This window comes from Phodopus roborovskii, unplaced genomic scaffold (genome assembly GCF_943737965.1).
Source record: "Phodopus roborovskii unplaced genomic scaffold, PHOROB, whole genome shotgun sequence".
NCBI lineage: Eukaryota > Metazoa > Chordata > Mammalia > Rodentia > Cricetidae > Phodopus > Phodopus roborovskii.
In genome coordinates, this window is record NW_026126416.1 from 32,356,075 (window position 1) to 32,375,865 (window position 19,791).

At 38.9% G+C, this 19,791-nt stretch overlaps 1 protein-coding gene across 1 annotated transcript in view; it reads left to right on the forward strand.

Annotated features, from left to right (window-relative positions):
* Ubr1 (ubiquitin protein ligase E3 component n-recognin 1) overlaps window positions 1–19,791 on the forward strand; it is a 113,986-nt gene that overhangs the window by 77,451 nt on the left and 16,744 nt on the right. Inside the window, exons 33-40 of the mRNA XM_051183611.1 lie at window positions 1,252–1,349; window positions 3,101–3,194; window positions 6,611–6,759; window positions 7,678–7,733; window positions 8,025–8,121; window positions 14,647–14,714; window positions 15,724–15,874; window positions 19,658–19,745. Of these exons, the coding sequence (XP_051039568.1) occupies window positions 1,252–1,349; window positions 3,101–3,194; window positions 6,611–6,759; window positions 7,678–7,733; window positions 8,025–8,121; window positions 14,647–14,714; window positions 15,724–15,874; window positions 19,658–19,745 (801 nt within the window). The remainder of the gene's footprint in view (window positions 1–1,251; window positions 1,350–3,100; window positions 3,195–6,610; window positions 6,760–7,677; window positions 7,734–8,024; window positions 8,122–14,646; window positions 14,715–15,723; window positions 15,875–19,657; window positions 19,746–19,791) is intronic.

A 19,791-nucleotide genomic window follows, 5' to 3' on the forward strand; every position in this document is an offset into this window, starting at 1 on the left:
GAGGAGATTAAAGCTCACTGATTAGGAACACTGACTTGGTCCTGTGTTCACTTCCCAGCATCTACATGTCGGCTCACAATCAGCTATAACTGTAGTCCCTGAAGATCCGATTTCTTTTTCTGTTGTGCAGCTAGCTGTACATGTACACAAAACACCCATATACATAAATAAATAAATAATTTTATAGTCATATTTTATGCATCATGTATTTCATGCAGGAGAAGCTTACAATAATCTAGTATGGGTTGCTTAGCTATGAGAAATAACAAGGAAATCCTAGGGTCTGGCCAGGCCTGACACTGTACACAGAATTTTCAGGCAGCTTGGTCTTTGAGATCCAAGTGAGGGATAAACAGTTGTTTTTCTCCAGAGGAAGATGGGTTTACAATGGTTCACAGCAAGGGCATAGGCCCTTAGTGGGTTGGAAATTTAGCCCTAGGTTTGGTCCTCAGTTCTGGTGGGAAAAAATAAGACAAAACTTTGTCAGTGGTGGTACACACCTTTAATCATGGCACTCAGGAGGCAGAGGCAGAGGCAGCCATATCTCTGAGTTCAAAGGCCAGCCTAGTCTACAAAGTGAGTTTCTAGGACAGCCAGGACTACACAGAGAAATCCTAACTTGAAAAATCAAACCAAAAACCCCAATTCATTAAATTTAAAAAGTAAAGATGGCCTCTTAAGAGGCCATCGATGTGTTCATGTGAGGGACAGAAGGACTTTCCAGGAGGGTAGCAGATACAGATAGAAAGAAGTAGCCAACTTGGGATTATATTAAAACCTGAAACCTGTAGATTGAATGTGGAGTGATCATGTTGTCAATGATATCACCTAATAGCTAATGAGTAACTGAAGTGGTATTTTCCATTTACTGGTATTTTATTACTTCTCAATCATAGATGTATAGTTATGTCTTAGAGTGTCAGCTCCATTTTTTTAATCATATTTCTACATTGTTAATGACCTAAAGGAACTTGATGTTTTAATTTTACTTATTTATTTTTTGAGACGAGGTCTCACTGTATATCTCTTGCTGGCCTGGAACTCACTATATAGACCAAGCTGGATTTGAACTCATAGAAATCTGTCTGCTTCTGTCTCCCGGGTGCTAGGATTGAAAGTTATGGTACCATGACCCACAGAATTTGATGTTTTTAATATATCCACTTATTCAAGGAAAAACTCCTCAAATTTAGATCTGCAGGCTGACTCTGTACCATTTGAACCGATTGTTTCTAAAATGTTATTTTGCAGTGAGAATGCAGAGGCACTTGCTCAGCTATTGACCTTGGCACGGTGGATTCAGACTGTTCTTGCCAGAATATCAGGTTATAAGATGAAGCATGCTAAAGGTTTGTAGAAGTCTATTTGTACTGGATGTGTGAAACTTGTTTCTAAATGTGTAATTTTTTAGATTTTATATTTATGAGTGTTTTGTCTACATGTCTGTCTATGCACCACTTGTGAGTCTGGTGCTCTTAGAGGCCAGAAGAGAACATTGATCTCAGGAACTGAAAATACAGCAGTTGTGAGCTGGGTCCTCTGGAAGAGCAGCCAGTGTTCTTAACCTCTGAGCTCCCTTTATTGTGCTAAAATATGTTTTGAAAGTACAGATTTGTTGAATATCAGAAAATAGAGATTTTTGAGTACAAGACCTTTTTGTTATCAGTTTACTCAGTTTAATCATTTTTCATACTGGGAAATAATATTATATAATATTTTGCCTTAATATTAATAACAAAAATATAGTAAAGCTCTTACCTTATGTACATTTTTTTTTTTTTTTTTTTTTTTTTTTTACAGCTGAGTGACAGGTGTTGCTATAGAGATATGCTTAGAAAAAATTAAAGATCACTGAAAATGTTTGGTGAAGAGGGTTGGGGAGATGACTCAGTGTGTAAAGAACTGTGAATGCAGGGATTTGCATTTAAGTAAAAGCTGGATGCTGGCTGCACAGAGAGGAATAGTTGGATCCTAGGAGGCTGGTGGCCAAAATGGTGATCTCCAGGTTTGGTGAGAGATCCTGTTTCTAAAATAAGGAGGAACATAGTATAGCCACATGCTTTATGTTCTCCTTTGGTCTGGAGTGAGACATGTGGGCTCATGAGCCTGTATAAACACATGTACACATGTGCATATATACCCTGTCATGTACATACAAGCATTTCATGAAGAAATGTCTTTATGGGTTATAAATCAGTTTGTATTGTTTGCTTTTGTATGTTTAAGAAGGGTTCTTGCAATCTTGTCCAGGCTGCTAGGCTTAAGCAGCTCTCCTGCCTCATCTTCTTCATGGCTGGGACTATACATAGGCACCACCACACCCTGCTTTAAAATTTTATTTGAGGACCTTTCTTGGTGGCAGAAGAGAACCAAGTCCCACAAGTTGACTTCTGGACTGCACATGTGCCACATACGTGACATATGTGACATGTGCAAATGAATAGAAACATACTTACATATACTACACACCAAATCAAATACAAATGCAGTCTTGATTTGCTTTGGTTTGGTTTTTTGAGACAGGATTTCTCTGTGTAGCCATGGCTGTCCTAGAACTAGCTCTCTTTGTGGACCAAACTGGCCTCACCTGCCAGAGATCTGCCTACCAATCAGTATTTAAAATTAAGAAAAAGAAAAAGAAACAAGAAAAGTTACTGATGAGGCAAAATACTCATTACCTATTGGGTGAAAGAACAAAATGCAGAGAGCAGCACTATATGATGTCTTTAAAGGTGAATTTGTTTGTTTGTTTGTTTATTTATTTTGGGGGGTGCTTCGAGACAGGATTTCTCTGTAGCTTTGGAGCCTTTTCTGGAACTCGCTCTGTAGACCAGGTTGGTCTAACACTCAGAGATCTGCCTGCCTCTGCCTCTCAAATGCTGGGATTAAAGGTGTGAGCCACCCAGCATCGCATGTGACATTTATATGTAGAAAGAACATCACCTCAGTGTTATATAGGTCGAGAAATTTGGTGAGATTATTTACTGCTTACTAACATTTCTAAGGGAATCATGTATGGCTTAAACAGCTAGATAATTGATTGTCTGGCTAACCTTAGTTGTGATTTATATTTCTTTTTCTTTTCCACTTAATTTGTAAGGAGAGATTCCAGCAGTTCCTGTCTTGTTTAATCAAGGAATGGGGGATTCAACTTTTGAGTTTCATTCCATCCTGAGTTTTGGCGTTCAATCTCCGTAAGTATCTAAAGAGTTTGTAAAGTGGGGTTTCATAGCACACACTCAGGAGACTGTTTATAAAATAAAAATTGGAACTAACCTTCCTTATACTTTTTCTACTTATAATCCTTTTTCATAATGACTGTCTTGTTGCTATTCAAATACTTGTTAAAAATGAACATTTAGAAAACCATAAATTGCCAGGTGATGGGGGCACACACCTTTTCCCCAGCACTCAGGAGGCAGAGACAGGCAGATAGATCTCTGTGAATTCAAGGTCAGCCTGGTCTACAGAGCTAGTTCCAGGACAACCAGGGCATCACAGAGAAACTCTGTCTCAAAAAAGAAAAGAAAATCATAAATTATCACTACAAGTGCTTGGCATTACCTGCCATGCATAACCACAGCAAGAATGTGTACACAGATGCACACAAAATCCATCATAGCAGAAATACTTTTTATACCTTTTCAGAACACCAAAGCATGTCAGATAAGACCTGCTTCCTCAGAACTTTATTTTTTCTCTTGTCTGTAAATGAAGTTTTTTTTTTTTAATCCCACCTGGTCCCATGGCCATTTAGACCCAAATAAACACAAGAAGCTTATATTAATTATAAAATGTTTGGCCAATGGCTCAGGCTTCTTATTGTCTAGCTTTCTTAATTATTAACCCACTTCTATTAATCTCTGTATCTCTATGAGCTCTTGGCTTACCCAGTGATGCCCAGACCTCTTGTTTTCTAAGAAGCTACATGGCGTGTTCCCTGAGACTCATTCTCTTCATTCCTTAACAAAATGTCATCCATGTAATGGTAAATTATAGATTGAGGAAATTGCTTACATATTATTTCCAACAGTGCTATATAAAATATTGGCACAGGGTGGGGCTATTTAACATTCCCTGTGGGAAAACCTTCCACTGATATCTTTTAGCAGGTTGAGAATTATTATAAGTAGGCACCATAAAGGCAATTTTTTTCCTAACTTTTTTTTGTAAAGGTGTAAAAGAAACAGTCTTTTAAGTCAATAACTATAACAGGCCATTCTTTAGGTAATAGAGAAGGCAACAGCATTCCAAGCTGTAGAGAGCCCATCGGTTGAATTATTTTATTAATGACTCTTAGGTCTGTAAGCATTCTCTAGTTTCCCAATTTTTTTTTTTTTAATAGCAAATACAGGAAAATTCCAAAAGCTGGTAGATTCTTCAATATGTCCAGTATTTAGCTGTTATAGAGCCTCTAGCTTCTCTGAAGTCATAGGCCATTGACCCACCCAGACAAGATTGTCAGTTAACTACTTTTAGGGTAGGGCTTTTGGTCCCTCTATGAGTTTGGCACTTGTTTTATCCTGTTTTTGTACAGCTTGGATGTTTGGTATCTGTTTCATATAGTCCTTTATAACATTTTTTTCTGTAAACGTGAGTTGGTTTATGGTTCAGTTTTGATACTTGAGGAATGTTAATTGGGTATTTCATTGCTGTAACAGATCACGACCCCATAGATTTACTGCTGTATTAGCCACATACAGCCTCAGCCTTCCCCTTTGTCCTTCTGGACCTATACATACATTCAACCCATCTTGTGCTTTGTTTTACCTGAGGTAGGGTCCCAATCCCTAAGAATTGAACATCTACCTCCTGAAGAGGCCAACTTGGATGCCAAGATTCTGGAGTAATAATGGTGACATCTGCACTTGTATCCAATAATCCTTCTCTTGTTCTCTTAGTTTTGGTCTTTGGTCATTTATAGAAATCTGCCAAAATACACATTTTCTGTTTCCTCCTTGAATTTTTGATTCATCCTCCAAAGCTATTCTACCATCCACAGCAGTATTATATTTTACAGTAGGCACTGGACTTCCTAATTGCTCTGGGGAAGATTGTCCTCCATATTGACTGGGAATGACTGTACCAATTTCAACCTGGGGGCCTTCGAGAGCCCCCCCCCCAAGGAGTTTCCCTGATGTTACAGTGTTTCCTTGTCTGTCTCTTGTTGATCTACATTCATTGGTTCAATATCGGACTTTGCCATATCTTCTACATAATTCAGAAGGTTGGAGCCTTCTACTTGGGTTATTCCCAGAAGAAGCATTATTTCTAGGAATGTCTTGCCTACAATTTCTTCTCAGATGGCCTATTCTACCACATTTGAGGCATTTGGTGTTTTGATGTCCCCTCAAACCTTTGGAGATTGCTTCTCCTACCCAAACCTCAGTGTATAGTCAAAAGACTACATTTGCTGTGTGTGGAATCCATTCATCCATTGGTGCTGATCTGATCTTTAAGGGCCCAAACACCTTTTTGCGTTCTAAATTAGCATTTTCAAAAGCTAGAGATTCAGTGAGTACTCATCTAGCTTCTGGACCTGCTATTTGTACAGCTTTAGATAATCTTTGCAAAAAAGTCACTAAAGGGTTCTTTTGGGCCTTCTATAACCTTAGTATGTGACTCGGTTCATTTCCCTAGTTCTTGAATCTTGTCCCAAGCATTCAAGGCTGCTGTGTGACATAGGGACAAGAAATGTTCATTGTATGTAGCTTGAGTATCTGCATTAGCACTGGTCTGCCCCTGGGTGTGGTCTGGACCTTCCTAGCAGTGTTCATTTGCTGCATTGCTTGTTGTACAGGTATTTGGACTATTGCCATTTTGTAAGAGATTTTTCTACCTTCAGAAGTTTTAATACCTAGTTTGACAAAGAACACTTTATTTTGATATTTAATTTTATAGTCAATTAAGCTGGATTAAGAAACACCTATGACATTGAAACACACTTTTGAATCCGTCTGTGAACTTTTCTTTGAGATTTATTTTTATTTTGTGTATATGAGTGTTTTGTCTTCATGTATGACTGTGTGCCTGGTGCCTGTGGAGGCCAGAAGAAGGTGTCAGATCCCTGACCTGGAGTTACAGAGGGTTGTTACAGTGGGTGCTGAGATTCAAATTTGGATCCTCTGTGAGAACAGCCAGTGTGCTTAACCTCAGAGCCATTTTTCCCACTCCCGTGAGGACTTCTCTTAAGAGGATTAATTGAGGCAGGAGACGCGTTGAATATGAACATCAGTAACCCATGACTGGGTGACAGCTGAATAACAAGGGAAAAAGGAAAAAACTAGCCACCTGCTGGCATCCCCCGTTCTGTGTCCTGGTCCACCCATGTGTAAACAGGTAGCTTTACTCTGCTGCTGACGCCATAGGTTGCTTCCTCTAGCATGCCTTCCCACCATGAAGAACTGTATGTCTGGCATTGTGAGCCAGATGGAAAAAGTCCTTCCTTCCTTAAGCTGCTTTTTGTCTGCTGTTTGCTTACATCACTGACAAAAGTAACTAATGTACACAATGTCAAAAGGAATTGTTTCTGTTGCTTTCAGATTTAATGAGTTTCTCAGGAAGCAGCCCTTTTTTCTAAAACACTGAAATTTTTTATTATTTTTTTTAGGGTGAAATATTCTAACAGTATCAAGGAAATGGTCATTCTCTTTGCCACAACCATTTTCAGAATTGGACTGAAATTGCCTCCTGATGAGCTTGATCCACGAGTGCCCATAATGACCTGGAGCACCTGTGCTTTCACCATTCAGGCAATTGGTAACCCTGTTTTAAAAATGGCACACAGTTTGCTCTGCTGGTGATGACTTGGAAGAGGTTGCTGTATTTGAGGACTGCTAGTATTTCAGTGTATTAGTGTGGCCTGAGAACTTTTAATACTTTTATCTTTATCAGTTACCATAGTATCTTTGTGTGACTGGTTAGTATTTTGAAGGATAACATTAAGCATTCTAGTCAAACAGTGGTGGATGTAACAACACTAAAGAGCAAATGCAAATGAAAAGAAATCAACTCAAGACTTGACAGAAATGAAGAAGAAAATAGGACCAGAGTCGCTAACACAAAAAATTACCGGAAGAGGAAGGTGAGGTGGTCAGGACAGATAGATCATTAAAACTAGGTCAAATGCTTTGCCATACTGCAAGTTTCCCAGGGAGAGGCAAAGGAGGCAAGCCCTGAGGCTTGTAAGTGAGTGTGGTGTTACGTAGAACGTAGTGTCTCTTTAACATCTTATTTATGCAAGCCAGGTTACATTTCTCTTCTTCGGTACATTTTTTTGGTCACAGATTTTTGTGTTTTTACACCCTGACCACAGTTCCCCCTCCCTCTTCTCACCTCCCCTCACCCATAGTTGTTAATGAAGTCTCCTACATTTTCACCACTATATTCCTTTTTTGTACCAATACACTATGTCATAAATTAGTTTGAGTAACATGCACACACTTTCTTCTCCAAAACTTAAGTGCTTCGTTCTCAGGATAAATTTTAGGAGTCTTGCACAAATCTATCAGACTTAAATCATGCTTATAGAATAATGTACTGATGTATATTTACTCAGGATGAGGCCAGCGTGGGCTACATAGTGAAACCCTGTCTTAAAAGCAAACCCACAAAAAAAAAAAAAAAAACATTTAATTTTGTAATATTTCTGGACTTTTTATGATTTTCTTTTTTAAGAAAACCTATTGGGAGATGAAGGAAAACCTCTATTTGGAGCACTTCAAAATAGGCAGGTATGTATATTCCAATAGATTTCAGTGGTTTCTGGGATATTTTTTTAGAAAGGGGATTCTGTAGTTTAGAATACTGTGGCCAGGCATGATAGTGCCCACCTTTAACTCCAGCACTTGGGAGGCAGAGACAGAAAGATCTCTGAGTTGAAGGCCAGCCAGAAATACAAAGAGAGGGTATTGTAAATACTGTATAGTATGTAATGTGTCAGTGTATAGTAGGCTAGGATTGGTTATTGATTGTCCTGATCTCACTCTTCCCTATCATTTTATCTTTCCTTTCTCATACTCTAGCATAATGGACTGAAAGCATTAATGCAGTTTGCAATTGCACAGAGGATAACCTGTCCTCAGGTCCTGATACAGAAACATCTGGTTCGTCTCCTGTCAGGTAGAGACTTCTCTTATTTATTATGTTAGCATTTACATATATTTTCTTCTGCCTTTATGCAGTATATCTGTTAGGAAATGACATACTGTACTGATTTTGAACACTCACTGATGAAATCCAGCTGCCTGCAACAGACTTGCCCAAATGAGTTGATGAACAACTACTCTGTAATGATTGTGATTTTATTTTTATTTTTATTTTATTTTTGACTTTTTTGAGACAGGGTTTCTCTGTGTAACCCTAGCTGTCTTGGAACTCATTATGTAGGCCAGGCTGGCTTTGAACTCACAGAGATCTACCTGTCTTCCCTAGTGCTGGGGTTACAGGTGTGCACTATCACTGTATCACTGCCAGTTTTGCCAGCTTTTCTTAACTTAGATTATCCCGTCTAGATTTGGCCTTATGGGCTTTTTTCTTTCTCTAACCCTGTATACCTACCTTTCCTTTCCTTCTTACTCCATGTCTGGCTGTGTAGCTGGGTGGCTGGGTAGCTGGTCCCTGAAACCCCCCTCCTTCCTCTCTTGTTCTCATGTGTCTCCTTTTCCAGATTTCTCCTTATTTTTTTTTTTTTTATCATATTTATACTGTTATCCTGTCTGCCTGTTTCTTTCTCCTGTCTTGCTATGACCATTCAGATCTTTATTACACCATCGGGTGTTTCAGACAGGCACTGTAACACAGCTTCACAGAGTTAAACAAATGCAACATTAAAAAAAGTAACACACCTTAAAATAATATTCTCCAACAATGTGGTGGTCCTGTTGTCCCTTCTGTCTGGTTGTGGTGTGGCATCTGCTTTATCAGATGTAAGAGTTGCTAGGCAACTTGTTTATGGCTTCCATTAGTATATTCACTCTACCATTTGGCTCGATTTTCATAATGTCTTTCCTGTTTATGTGTGTTTCTTGGAGACAATAGATAATTGGACCTTGGTTTTACAAGCTAGTCAGTTTGTGTCTTTTAATTGGCTAATGGAGACCTTTTTACTTAAGGTTGTTTTGAGAGGGATTTTGATGAAATTTTGAGAAATTTAGTATGTTCTGTAATTTTTTTAGTAATGGTCTGGTTGTCTGAATTACTGATAGTTCTCTTCTCCTCACCTGTTAGTACTTGGGGCTCACTGATTTCCTGTGTTTGCCCTCCTTGATTTCCCTTGGCTGTTGATTTATTTTCCTCCTATAGAGGAGGATGTGTTCTTTTGGTTGAAACTCTTCTTTTCACATATATAGTATCCCTTTAGCAATTCCTGCAGTGTCATGAATTGTTTAAATTTGGTTTTTGAAATGTTTTAATTTCTTCATCAATTTAAAGAGATGTCTCTGCTGAAAGAATAGCAATGTTTGGTTGAAATGCATCATTCCTTTCTTTCCTGGGTTTTAGGTGTGCTGATAAAAGATGTAATACTATTCTGATGTTTTTGTCTTGAACTCCTGGTCCTCTGCCTCTGATTTCCTAGTGCTGGGATTACAGGCGTGTGCTCCCATGTCTTATTGCTATGTGTTGTGTTTGTTTTGTTTTATGTGCACCTGTGTGTCCGTATGTGTGCTGGTGCTTGTAAGGGGGTGGGGTACATGTGCACAGAAGAGTGGAGGCTAGAGGGCGCGCTTAGGGGATGTCCTTCCTCGGGCTCTGTTTTATTTCTTCTTAAGTCAAGTCCTGGTAGCTGGAACTTGCCACATAGGTTAGGCTGGCTGCGCAGCAAGCCCCAGTGAGCCACCTGTCTGCACCTTCGCAGCACTGGAAGGAGAACTACATTCCTGCCCCACCTGGCTTTTGAATGTGAATCCTGGGACTGAAACTGCAAGTGTGGCAAGTGCATGGTTGGACTGAGCCATCTCCCAAGGCCCCAAAATATAGGATCTTTTATTTTTTAGGTAATTGGGAATGTTTGAAAAGTTTTGGGTAATAGTGTTCTGGAACTAACTGAAGAGGTTTAAATGGGAAGAAGTTAAAATTAGAGGAAGCCCATACATACATACATCTGGACGCAACAGCAGAATTAAGGAAGGAATTTGGCTGTATTGGGCAAGAGCCAAAGGTTTGAACTGAAATAACTGACAGAAAATTGAGAGAAATGTGGAATTCTATAATAGAGACCTGTATTGGTGTAAAGTGATGAATATCATTTTTTAAATGTCTGTGCGTGTGTGTGTGTGTGTGTGTGTGTGTGTGTGTGTGTGTACATGTGTGAATGTGTCTGTGTTGAAGTGTGTGCAGGTATCACACAGCAACCTTAGAATGTCATCCTTAGGAAGGTGATGCATGCCCTTTAACACAGGGTCTCTCATCTGTCTGAATCTCTTCAGTTAAACTAGACTGACTGGCCAGTGAACCCCAAGGGTCCTCTCCTCCTCCTGTTCCAGGGTTATAGTGCATGTCAACAAGCCCAGCACTCTTCTCACATAGGCTCTGATGATCAAGCATAAGCCCTCATGCTTGTGAGGCAAGGCTGTACTGACTGAGCCACCACCCCAGCATGAATATTATTTTAATGGATTAAATCTGCAGTAGCCATAAGACAACATTCATGGCTAACTAAGGTTGATATTGTGCTATGATCTTACTATATCATTTTATTTTTTCTGGTCACCATCTTTGGGAGAGACAACTTTTAAGGTCACTTCCCTGCTCTTTCAGAGTACTGGAGTTTGTTGTTGTTGTTGTTGTTGTTTTGTTTTTTAATTAATATATTTTTTTACATTCCAAACCCAGTTCCTCCTCCCACCTTTCCTCCTGTTCCTCCTACTGCCCCCCCCCACCTTCCATCTGCTCTTCAGAGAGGGTAAGGCCTCCCCTAGGAAGTCTATTAAGTCTGTCCCATCATTTTGTTGAGGCAGGACCAACACACCCCTGTGTCTAGGCTGGGCAAGGTATCTCTCCATATAGAATGGACTCCACTAACTCAGTTTCTGCATTGGACCTACCGCCAGTGGCCTCATATATTGTCCCAGTCTCATCATTGTCACCTATATTAAGGGAGTTTAGTTTGTCTTGTGGGTTCCCCGTTTGTCAGACCTGAGTCAGCGATTCTGTGGGTTTCCCCTTTATGGTCTTGACTCCTTTGTTCATATTATCACTTCTCCCTCACTTGTATTGGAGAACTGGTGTTTATTCCCAGCATGTACCAGTATCAGGTGGCTCACAGTTCCTTGTAATTTCATCTCTAAGGCATCCAGTGATCTTTTCTGACCTCAGCAGATACCTGCATAAATGTTCACATGCACACCATAAATAAATGCACATTTATACACATAAGTAAATAAATAATCACTGTCTTTGAGAAAATTATCATCTTTATTTGCAGTGATAAAAATAGTGTGTTCACAATTATAAACCAGTAAGAGGCAAGAAGCGAGGGTGTAACTCACTGGTAAAATGTTAGCTCAGCATACATAAGAACTGGGCTTGGTCCACAGCACCTCAGAATGGGGAAGAGGGTAATGAACAATCAATAAAATGAAGAGTATGCATGCTAAAGTTAACTGTCACTCTAAAGGAATAGCCTAATTTTTGAGACAGGATCTTAATATGTAGCTTTGGTTAGCCTGGAACTTAAATGTCATCTTGTGTCATAGCCTCATAAGGACTGAGATGACAAGCTTGTGCTACCACCACCCACTCCTCAGAGGAATTTTTAAATAAATATGTATAGTAATGGGGGGGTTAGAACTACCTGTAAGAAAAATTTAAATGGGAGAGATGGCTCAGCAGTTAAAAGAGCTGGGAGCCACATGGTGGCTCACAACCATCCTTAATGAGATCTTGTGCTCTCTTATGGTGGCCTGCAGATTTACAAGCAGACAAACATTATATACATAATAAATAAATAAATCTTAAAAATAAAGAGGAAGAAAAGAAAAAATTAATGATAGAATATTCCAATCACAAAAAGGAACAAATTCCAAGGGAAGGGATTAGGATGTCATTTAAATGTCCTGACAGTGAAGCAGTTTGTAATCCAGAAAAGACAATAAGACAGATATACTGACTGAGTTAATAGAAATGTTGATGAAAATTTTTAATACAAAGAAATGAGACCTAGAAATAGCAAATGGCTTGTCAAGGCACTCAGTCTGTTAGTGGTAAAACCTTGTGATCATTTTAGTTTAAGAAAGATAATAGTAATAACACTTAGTGATTATTGTATACATGCCTAGGATAAGTCCTTTAAAGGTGTCTGTTAATGAATCCCTCAGCATTCTGTAATTAGAAAAGATAACTTGCTTCCCTATGACAAACAGTACTGGAACCCATTTCAGTCTTGTATCTAAAAATCATGATCTTAATACTTAATGCTGCTTACTTAGAATATTGTAATTGAAGTTAAGAAATTAACCTAATCTCAGGAGAATCTTCTTTCCCTTAGTTTTAAATGTAATAGTTGTATTGGGCCTGGAGAGATGGCTCAATGGTTAAGACTGCTTGTTCTGCTGTCATGAAGAGTGGAGCTGACATCCTAGAACCCAAGTAACAAGCCAGGCATCCCACAAATACCTGTATCTCCAGTTCTGGAAGGATGGGATAAGAGTGGAGACAAGAGGATTGGTGGGGGTAGCTGGTTTCCAGGCGAGCCTAGAAAATATAAGCCCCAGATTGAGGGAGAGACTCTGCCTCAAAGGAGTAGGCAGACATTGATAGAAGAAGCCCAACATCCTTTTCTGGCTTCTATCTTTGCACACATGTACACACACACACACACACACACACACACACACACACACACACACACGAAGTAAATTAAAAAATTTTAAGCAATAGTTATATTGGGTCTATGGTGGTGGTTCAGTTAGTAAAACACTTGACAAACAAATATGAGGACCTGAGTTGTATCTCCAACACCTACATGAAAACCAGGCATGGTAGTATACACTTTTAGTACCAGCACTAACAAGGCAGACACAGGTGGATCCAAGGTGCTGGTTGGCCAGCAGGCCTACCCTAATTGGAGAACCATAGTCCAGATGAGACATCCTATTTCAAAAAACAAAGTAGACAGCAACACCTTAGGACATCCAAGGTAACCTCTGGCCTTCCTATTACCTCTGCACACACATCTACACACATACATAGAAGTAACAACTATACTGATATGCAACTTGTCTTCTTGTTTTTATATATACAGAACTATTTCTAGCAAGGCATGATGGCGCATACCTGTAACCCTAACACCCAAGAAGTTAAAGCAGGAACATTTTTAGCTTCCAGGCCAGCCTATGATGCAGCGCAAGGCTAACTCAACAAAACAAAAATGAAAATCCTGTTGTCTTGACTTTTTGATCTAATTTCCTTGCCATTGTTTTTCTTTCCTGTGGATTTATTAGTTTTCATTAGAGACTAATCAAATTGAAAAGATAATACTTTGGAATGTGTGTACATTAAACACATTTTAAGATAACCCCAGAGGCACCAAAATGTGCCATTGTGACACAAAGGAAACTCAGCAGTTCCCCTTGGATTAATTTACTCAGAAGTGAGTCTATGTTTGAATTCTCCACTTCTCTCCCTGTGTCCATCTGTCTGTAGCTTATAGCTCTTAAGTTGTCTGTCTTTACCTACCTAATGCCTGTCTTTCTTGCTGTGTCTCTTGTTCCTAATAAAGGGCTTTGTTCTGTATTTGTTGAACAGCACAGAAAATATTGCATGGGGAAGGAATAAGGGATACATTACATCTTTAACAAAGTCTTACAAGGGATATTTATCCCATCTGATTCCAGTACTGCAGACGTAGTGTTATTAAGCAATATCCATGTGCCATTTCCAACATATGTGGAAGATTCTTGTTGTTTAAGGTCACTTTCAATCTGTTTGCTGTTTTCAAATGATCACTAAAATATAGATATTTACACACTTGCATTGCTCTCTGGAATAGAGGCATAGAAGTTACATAATGTGTTAGTTTTGGTTGTAAAAGCTGAGTACTGAGGGAATGTAAGGCACTTATACATTGTTCTCTTAAAGGTAGGCTAAATAAACAGGCTAGCTATTGAGCCAAGTCCTAAGTGAATCCAGGTATATTATTAAGTTGGTTGTGAGGTCTAGCTAAAGTTTCAGTAAGAGTTATTTTCATAAAAATGTATCACATTCAGGCTGTCTATACCTCCTCCCAATCAATAGTCTGTATAATCTGTATATCCAAGCTGTCTATACTTCTTCCTAATCAACAGTCCATATAGTCTGTTATCTGATTCTGTACAGGAAGGTTTTCTTTTCTTTTTTTGTTAATGGATTTTGTTTTGTTTTTTTGGTTTTAGCTTTTGGTTTTTGGAGACAGGGTTTCTCTGTATTGCTTTGGAGCCTGTCCTGGAACTTGCGCTGTAGACCAGGCTTGCCTCAAACTTACAGAGATCCACCTCCCAAGTGCTGGGATTAAAGGCATGCGCCACCAATGCCCGGCATGACAGCCATATCTTCAAAGTGTGATATTCTAGTTTCTTTGTTCTCTAGCCCCATTGTATTTTCATTTAATGCTCTCAATTCAAGGTTGTTGCTGCCTTATTAACTGAATTATATTAACTTTTGTTTTAGTTGTTCTTCCTAACCTACAATCAGAAGATACACCATGCCTTCTATCTGTGGATCTATTTCATGTTTTGGTAAGTGTTCATTAAAATGATTTTGAAGTCATCAGTAAAATGATTTTGAAGTCATCAAGTTTATAGTTTTATGTTTTTTTCTTATTTAAATTCATACTTTCTGTTCACAATGAGAAAATTTTGATGTTAAAGCTGTTTTTAGTGTCTTATCCTTTCTTCTTACAAATACATAGAGATTTCACCAAGGCATCAAAATTATGTTTTAAAACACATTTCTTTTTTAATTTGTAATTGGTCTTGCAGTTGGTTATATTTGTTAATATGCGTACAAAGAAGTTTTTCTAATTCTGTTATGGCTCCTCACCTCTCCCTTTTTCTAACTTGCTTTTATCATATGCAATGTATTACCAAATAAGCTATAAATGAAATATATATAACTATTAATTATTTAGTGATTGAAACCAGGCTCTACATGCATAGAGACTTTCTTAAAACACCTGTGGACAGGTAGCAACTCTTGTGAGTTTTATGCAGAACTTTTTTATCCTTGCAATAATCTTATTCTTTTAAACCTGGCCCAGTGAAGAAAATAGTAGTAAGATTGAAACAAACTTGGATTTTGTGGGGTAATCAATCCCCACCCCCCATTTATCCTTCATAATCTAACCCTGTTTTCAGTAGCTGTCCACCCTGACTCTTTTGGGATTCCCTGGGAAGTCTTAAAAAGAATCCTAACTATTGGATCTTGCCTCACAGTCTGATTTTGTTGGATTGGGATGAAGCCTGTGTGTCAGTGTTTGTAAGAAAGGAGCTTCAGAACCACAAGGAGAAAATGACTATCTAGGCCTATAAACTCAGCAAAGGGATAACCGGTTTTGTGACGGCCTTTGCCTACTGTTCGGGGTACATTATAATTATAATGTAAGATATTCTGTTGAATATATCTAGGAAATATAATGGTTATTTTTTTAAAAACCTGCATCATTTGATACCTTTTACATTTAGTTAGGAGATCAGTTTGTCTTGGTCTTTCATTGTTATCCTGTTGATGTCCTTTTTCCTTTCATAGGTAGGTGCTGTGTTAGCATTCCCGTCCTTGTATTGGGATGACGCCGTTGACCTGCAGCCTTCATCAGTTAGTTCCTCGTATAACCACCTTTATCTCTTCCATTTGATCACCATGGCACATATTCTTCAGATACTTCTTACAGTAGACACAGGTAAAGCTCCCATCTCAGTGTTGACTGTAAGTAACATTTGCCCATGCTTTATTGCAGAATGAACTATGCTTGTGTTAATCATAGCATGTATTTCTAAGTCCCATGTTTTGTCGTGTTATTTATTCATGTATTTCTTATCAAATGTTACTTAAACAGGTAAAGGCAGAATAAGATGTGAAAAGATTAATTACAGTTGGTTTAAAATTCTTGATTGTCTCATTTCCAGCTGCTCTCCAATGGGTGAAGGGGCTCTTAGAACCTGTTTTTATCCTTTTCTTCCAAATCCCTCACTGTCAAAGTCTCTCCAAGTCTGTTCCTACCCACATTGCTTCTGCCCTTCACCAAGGTGTCTGGGAATCCATTCTTTTACCTGCAGTGATAATGTGTTGCTTACCTTGTAGCATTGCCACAGGTTACTTTATTTCGTAGTTATTTTTATATATAGCTAATTTCACTCCTTACTCCACTTCTCCTTTCTTTCCATTCCTCCTTCCTCACATGTGTTTCTTGATTACAGAGAAAAATCATATTTTAAAACCATTCCTCTTAGCCTCAAATATCTGGCAACCTTTGTTCTCCCTGATGAGTACTCATTAAATGCTTTGTGAATTATGACTTGTGTTGCATGAATATAATATAACATTATCAAATTATAAATGTCTTTTAAGAGTCAAGTCATTAATAGCAAATGAAGTTCTGGGTGATATCTCAGTGGATAAAATACTTGCTATACAAGCATGAGGACCAGAACCCACCCAGAAGCGAGGCAGGTGTGATGGTACCAAACTCAGGAGGAAGAGACAATAGACCCATGAAACCAACAAACTAGTTAGACTAGCTAGAATTGGCAAGCTCCAGCTTTGGTGAGAAACCCTGCCTCAATAAATACATAAAGTGGAAAGTGATCGAAGAAGATATTCAATATAATTTTTGAGCTTCGTGATGAATTCATACATTCATGTGATTTGTAAACACACACATGCATGACATGTATCAAGTGTACATGTAAAAACAAGCTGGGTGGTGGTAGCGCATGCCTTTAGCCCCAGCACTGGGGAGTAATAGGCAGGTGGATCTCTGTGAGTTTGAGGCTCGTCTGGTCTATGAAGCTAGTTTCAGGGCAGCCAGAACTGTTACACAAAGAAACCTGTCCCAAAAACAAAAAGAAACAACAACAAAACCAACAAACAATAAATAAACTGTTCTGGATAACAGTGACCAATAAGACTTAAGACCTATTGAAATTGAGATAAATTTTTTAAAAAATGCATTTTTTTTTCTTTTTTAAAAATCATGTTAGAGGGAACTGGAAAGATACTCAGTGGTCAACAGCATTGGTTGCTTTTCCAGAAGACCCAGCACCTATGTAGTAGGCACAACTGCCTGTAACTCCAGTTCTAGGGGATTTAACTCCCTCTTCTGACCACTGTGGGCACTGCATGTGGCTCACTTTTAGATAGGGGAGACAGCAAATGAATCAACAAAAACCCAATGCTGATAGGGAAAACTTGGAAGTAATCAGGGTAGCCATTACATGATTGATAAATTATTTGTGGTACATACAGACAGTGGAATATTATTCAGTTCTATAAAGAAATGAACTATCCAATCCTGAAAATGCATATATGCATATACTAAATGAAAGAAGCCAGTGTGAAAAATACTACAGGACATTCTAGAGAAAGCAAAACTGGAGATAATGTGTGAGGAAATAATCCATGAGTGAGGAAAAGCACACAGACAGTGAAGCCAGTCTGTGTAATGTGTGTATGCAGTGAAGCCAGTCTGTGTAATGTGTGTGTATACTTCTCTAAACTCATGGGATGTAGAGCATCATGAGTGAGCCTTAATGTGAACTCTGAATATAGTCTTAAGTCAGGTGAGGTCAGCCATCCAGCCCTGTTCTCTTTCTAAACTGAACTGGCATCAGATCCTCTGGCTATAGTACTCTTGTGGAGGTTTTTTTGTCCCGGCAGGTCCCCCCTGCCCTTCAGCCCAAAAGGAACCCATAAACACTGTTAGTTATAAGCTGTTGGCTGTTGGCTAGGGCTTCTTATTGGCTAGCTCTGTTTTAATTATTAATCTGTGTGTATCTACATAGCCTTATCTTACCAGAGAACGCCTGGCACATACTACCCTCCTGGGCTCCACATGGCAACTGACTCTGATGGGCTCTCCTGCCTACCTTTCCCAGAATTCTCCTCATCCTAGTCTGCCTATCTTCCTTCCTTATTAGCCAACAGTGTTGTCTTCATTAACCAATAAGAAAACTTATATATAAAAGAACAACCCCCATCATAGTACAGGAAGTCGTGGGTCATCTGAATTGGCTGCTGGAAACTGAATTCAGGTCTTCTAGAAGGTTGGTGAGCTCTCTAGGTCAGGCTATCCTGGAACTCACTATGTAGCCTGAGGCTGGCCTTGGATTCTTTGCAGTCCTCCTATTTTACCTCTAAGTGATAGGGCTACAGGCATGGAGCATGACATTGGGCTTAAACTTTAGAATCAGTTTATAAGTATGGACTTTAGTCAAAATAATTGTCAATAATACAAATATAATGAACAGTACTAGCTATTGGTAATAGAAGTTCTCTATGTATGGTATCAGAAATATATAGAATTCTGTATTTTTTGCTCAGTTTTGCTATGAATCTAAAACTGCCCCAGAACAATTAAGTTCATTGGTGTGTGTTTGTGTGTGTGTGTGTGTATGTGTGTATGTGTGTGTTGTATTTACATTTGTGTGTGTGTGCCTGCCTGTGGAAGCTAGCAGTCAATGTTAGGTATCTCCATCACTCTATCTTAGTTTTTGAGGCAGGGTTTCTCTCCATGAACTGGGAGCTCATCAATTAGTCTGAGCTTGGAGCATTTGCCTGTTCCTATTTAACCGCATCACTAGGATAATAAACATGTGTTGCCACGCCCCAGATTTTAGATGGGTGCTGGGGATCAGAACACAGGTTTTCATGCTTGGATGACAGGTGTTTTATCTCTTCAGCTCAGTTCATTGATAAAGAAACAAACAAATCAGTAATCTCATTTCATGCATGCATTTGTCAAACTCACCAAATGGCTTGCTAGAACTCATTTCATTGAAAATTCACTCTACCTTCCCCACATATTCATGTACACAAACCCATATACAGACATACATGTATATAATTTAAAAATTATTCTGGTCTTTGTGTGTAGTGTGCTGATGGGAATTGAACCTAAGGGTCCAGGATGTGTAAACGTTCACTTTCATCTCTTAACTTGAATGGGAAAAAAGTATAAAACTTAATATATGTTTCCAACTTAAATAGATTATACTTATTTATTTATTTATGGAAGGAGGGTGCCTGTGTGCCATTACACATTTGGAGGTCAGGCTGACTTTGGAGGTCAGGAATCAGTTCTCTCCTTCTACTGTGTGGGTCCTGGGAAATGAACTTAGGTTGTCAGACTTGGCAGCAGTTACCTTTGCCTACTGAGTCATCTCACCAACCCTCTTGGGCAACTTTGAATTTACTTGGAAAATGAAAAGAACTAGCAAGATGATGTCATTCTCTCAGAGTAACTTTATGACCTTTCAAATGCATTAATATACAAGCAATTTGAAAACAATAGCACCTTTCAAACGTGCCTTAACAATCTGTCATAAGAAACTTCTAATCAGTAAAACCGAAGCTGAAGGGTTTAATAGGATAGAGCAGTTACAGGATATTCTGGAATCATGAACCTGAGGTCAAATATGTTGATTAGAGAGCAGATTCTCAAATCCATCCTGCACATCTCTCTCAGGGCTCCCCCTTGCTCCAAGTGAGGAGGACAGTGAAGAGGCTCGATGTGCATCTGCTTTCTTTTCTGAAGTTTCACAGCACACAGACGGGTGAGTAGCAGTCCAGCAGTGTTCTGCCTAGGTGTCCCTCCAGGAA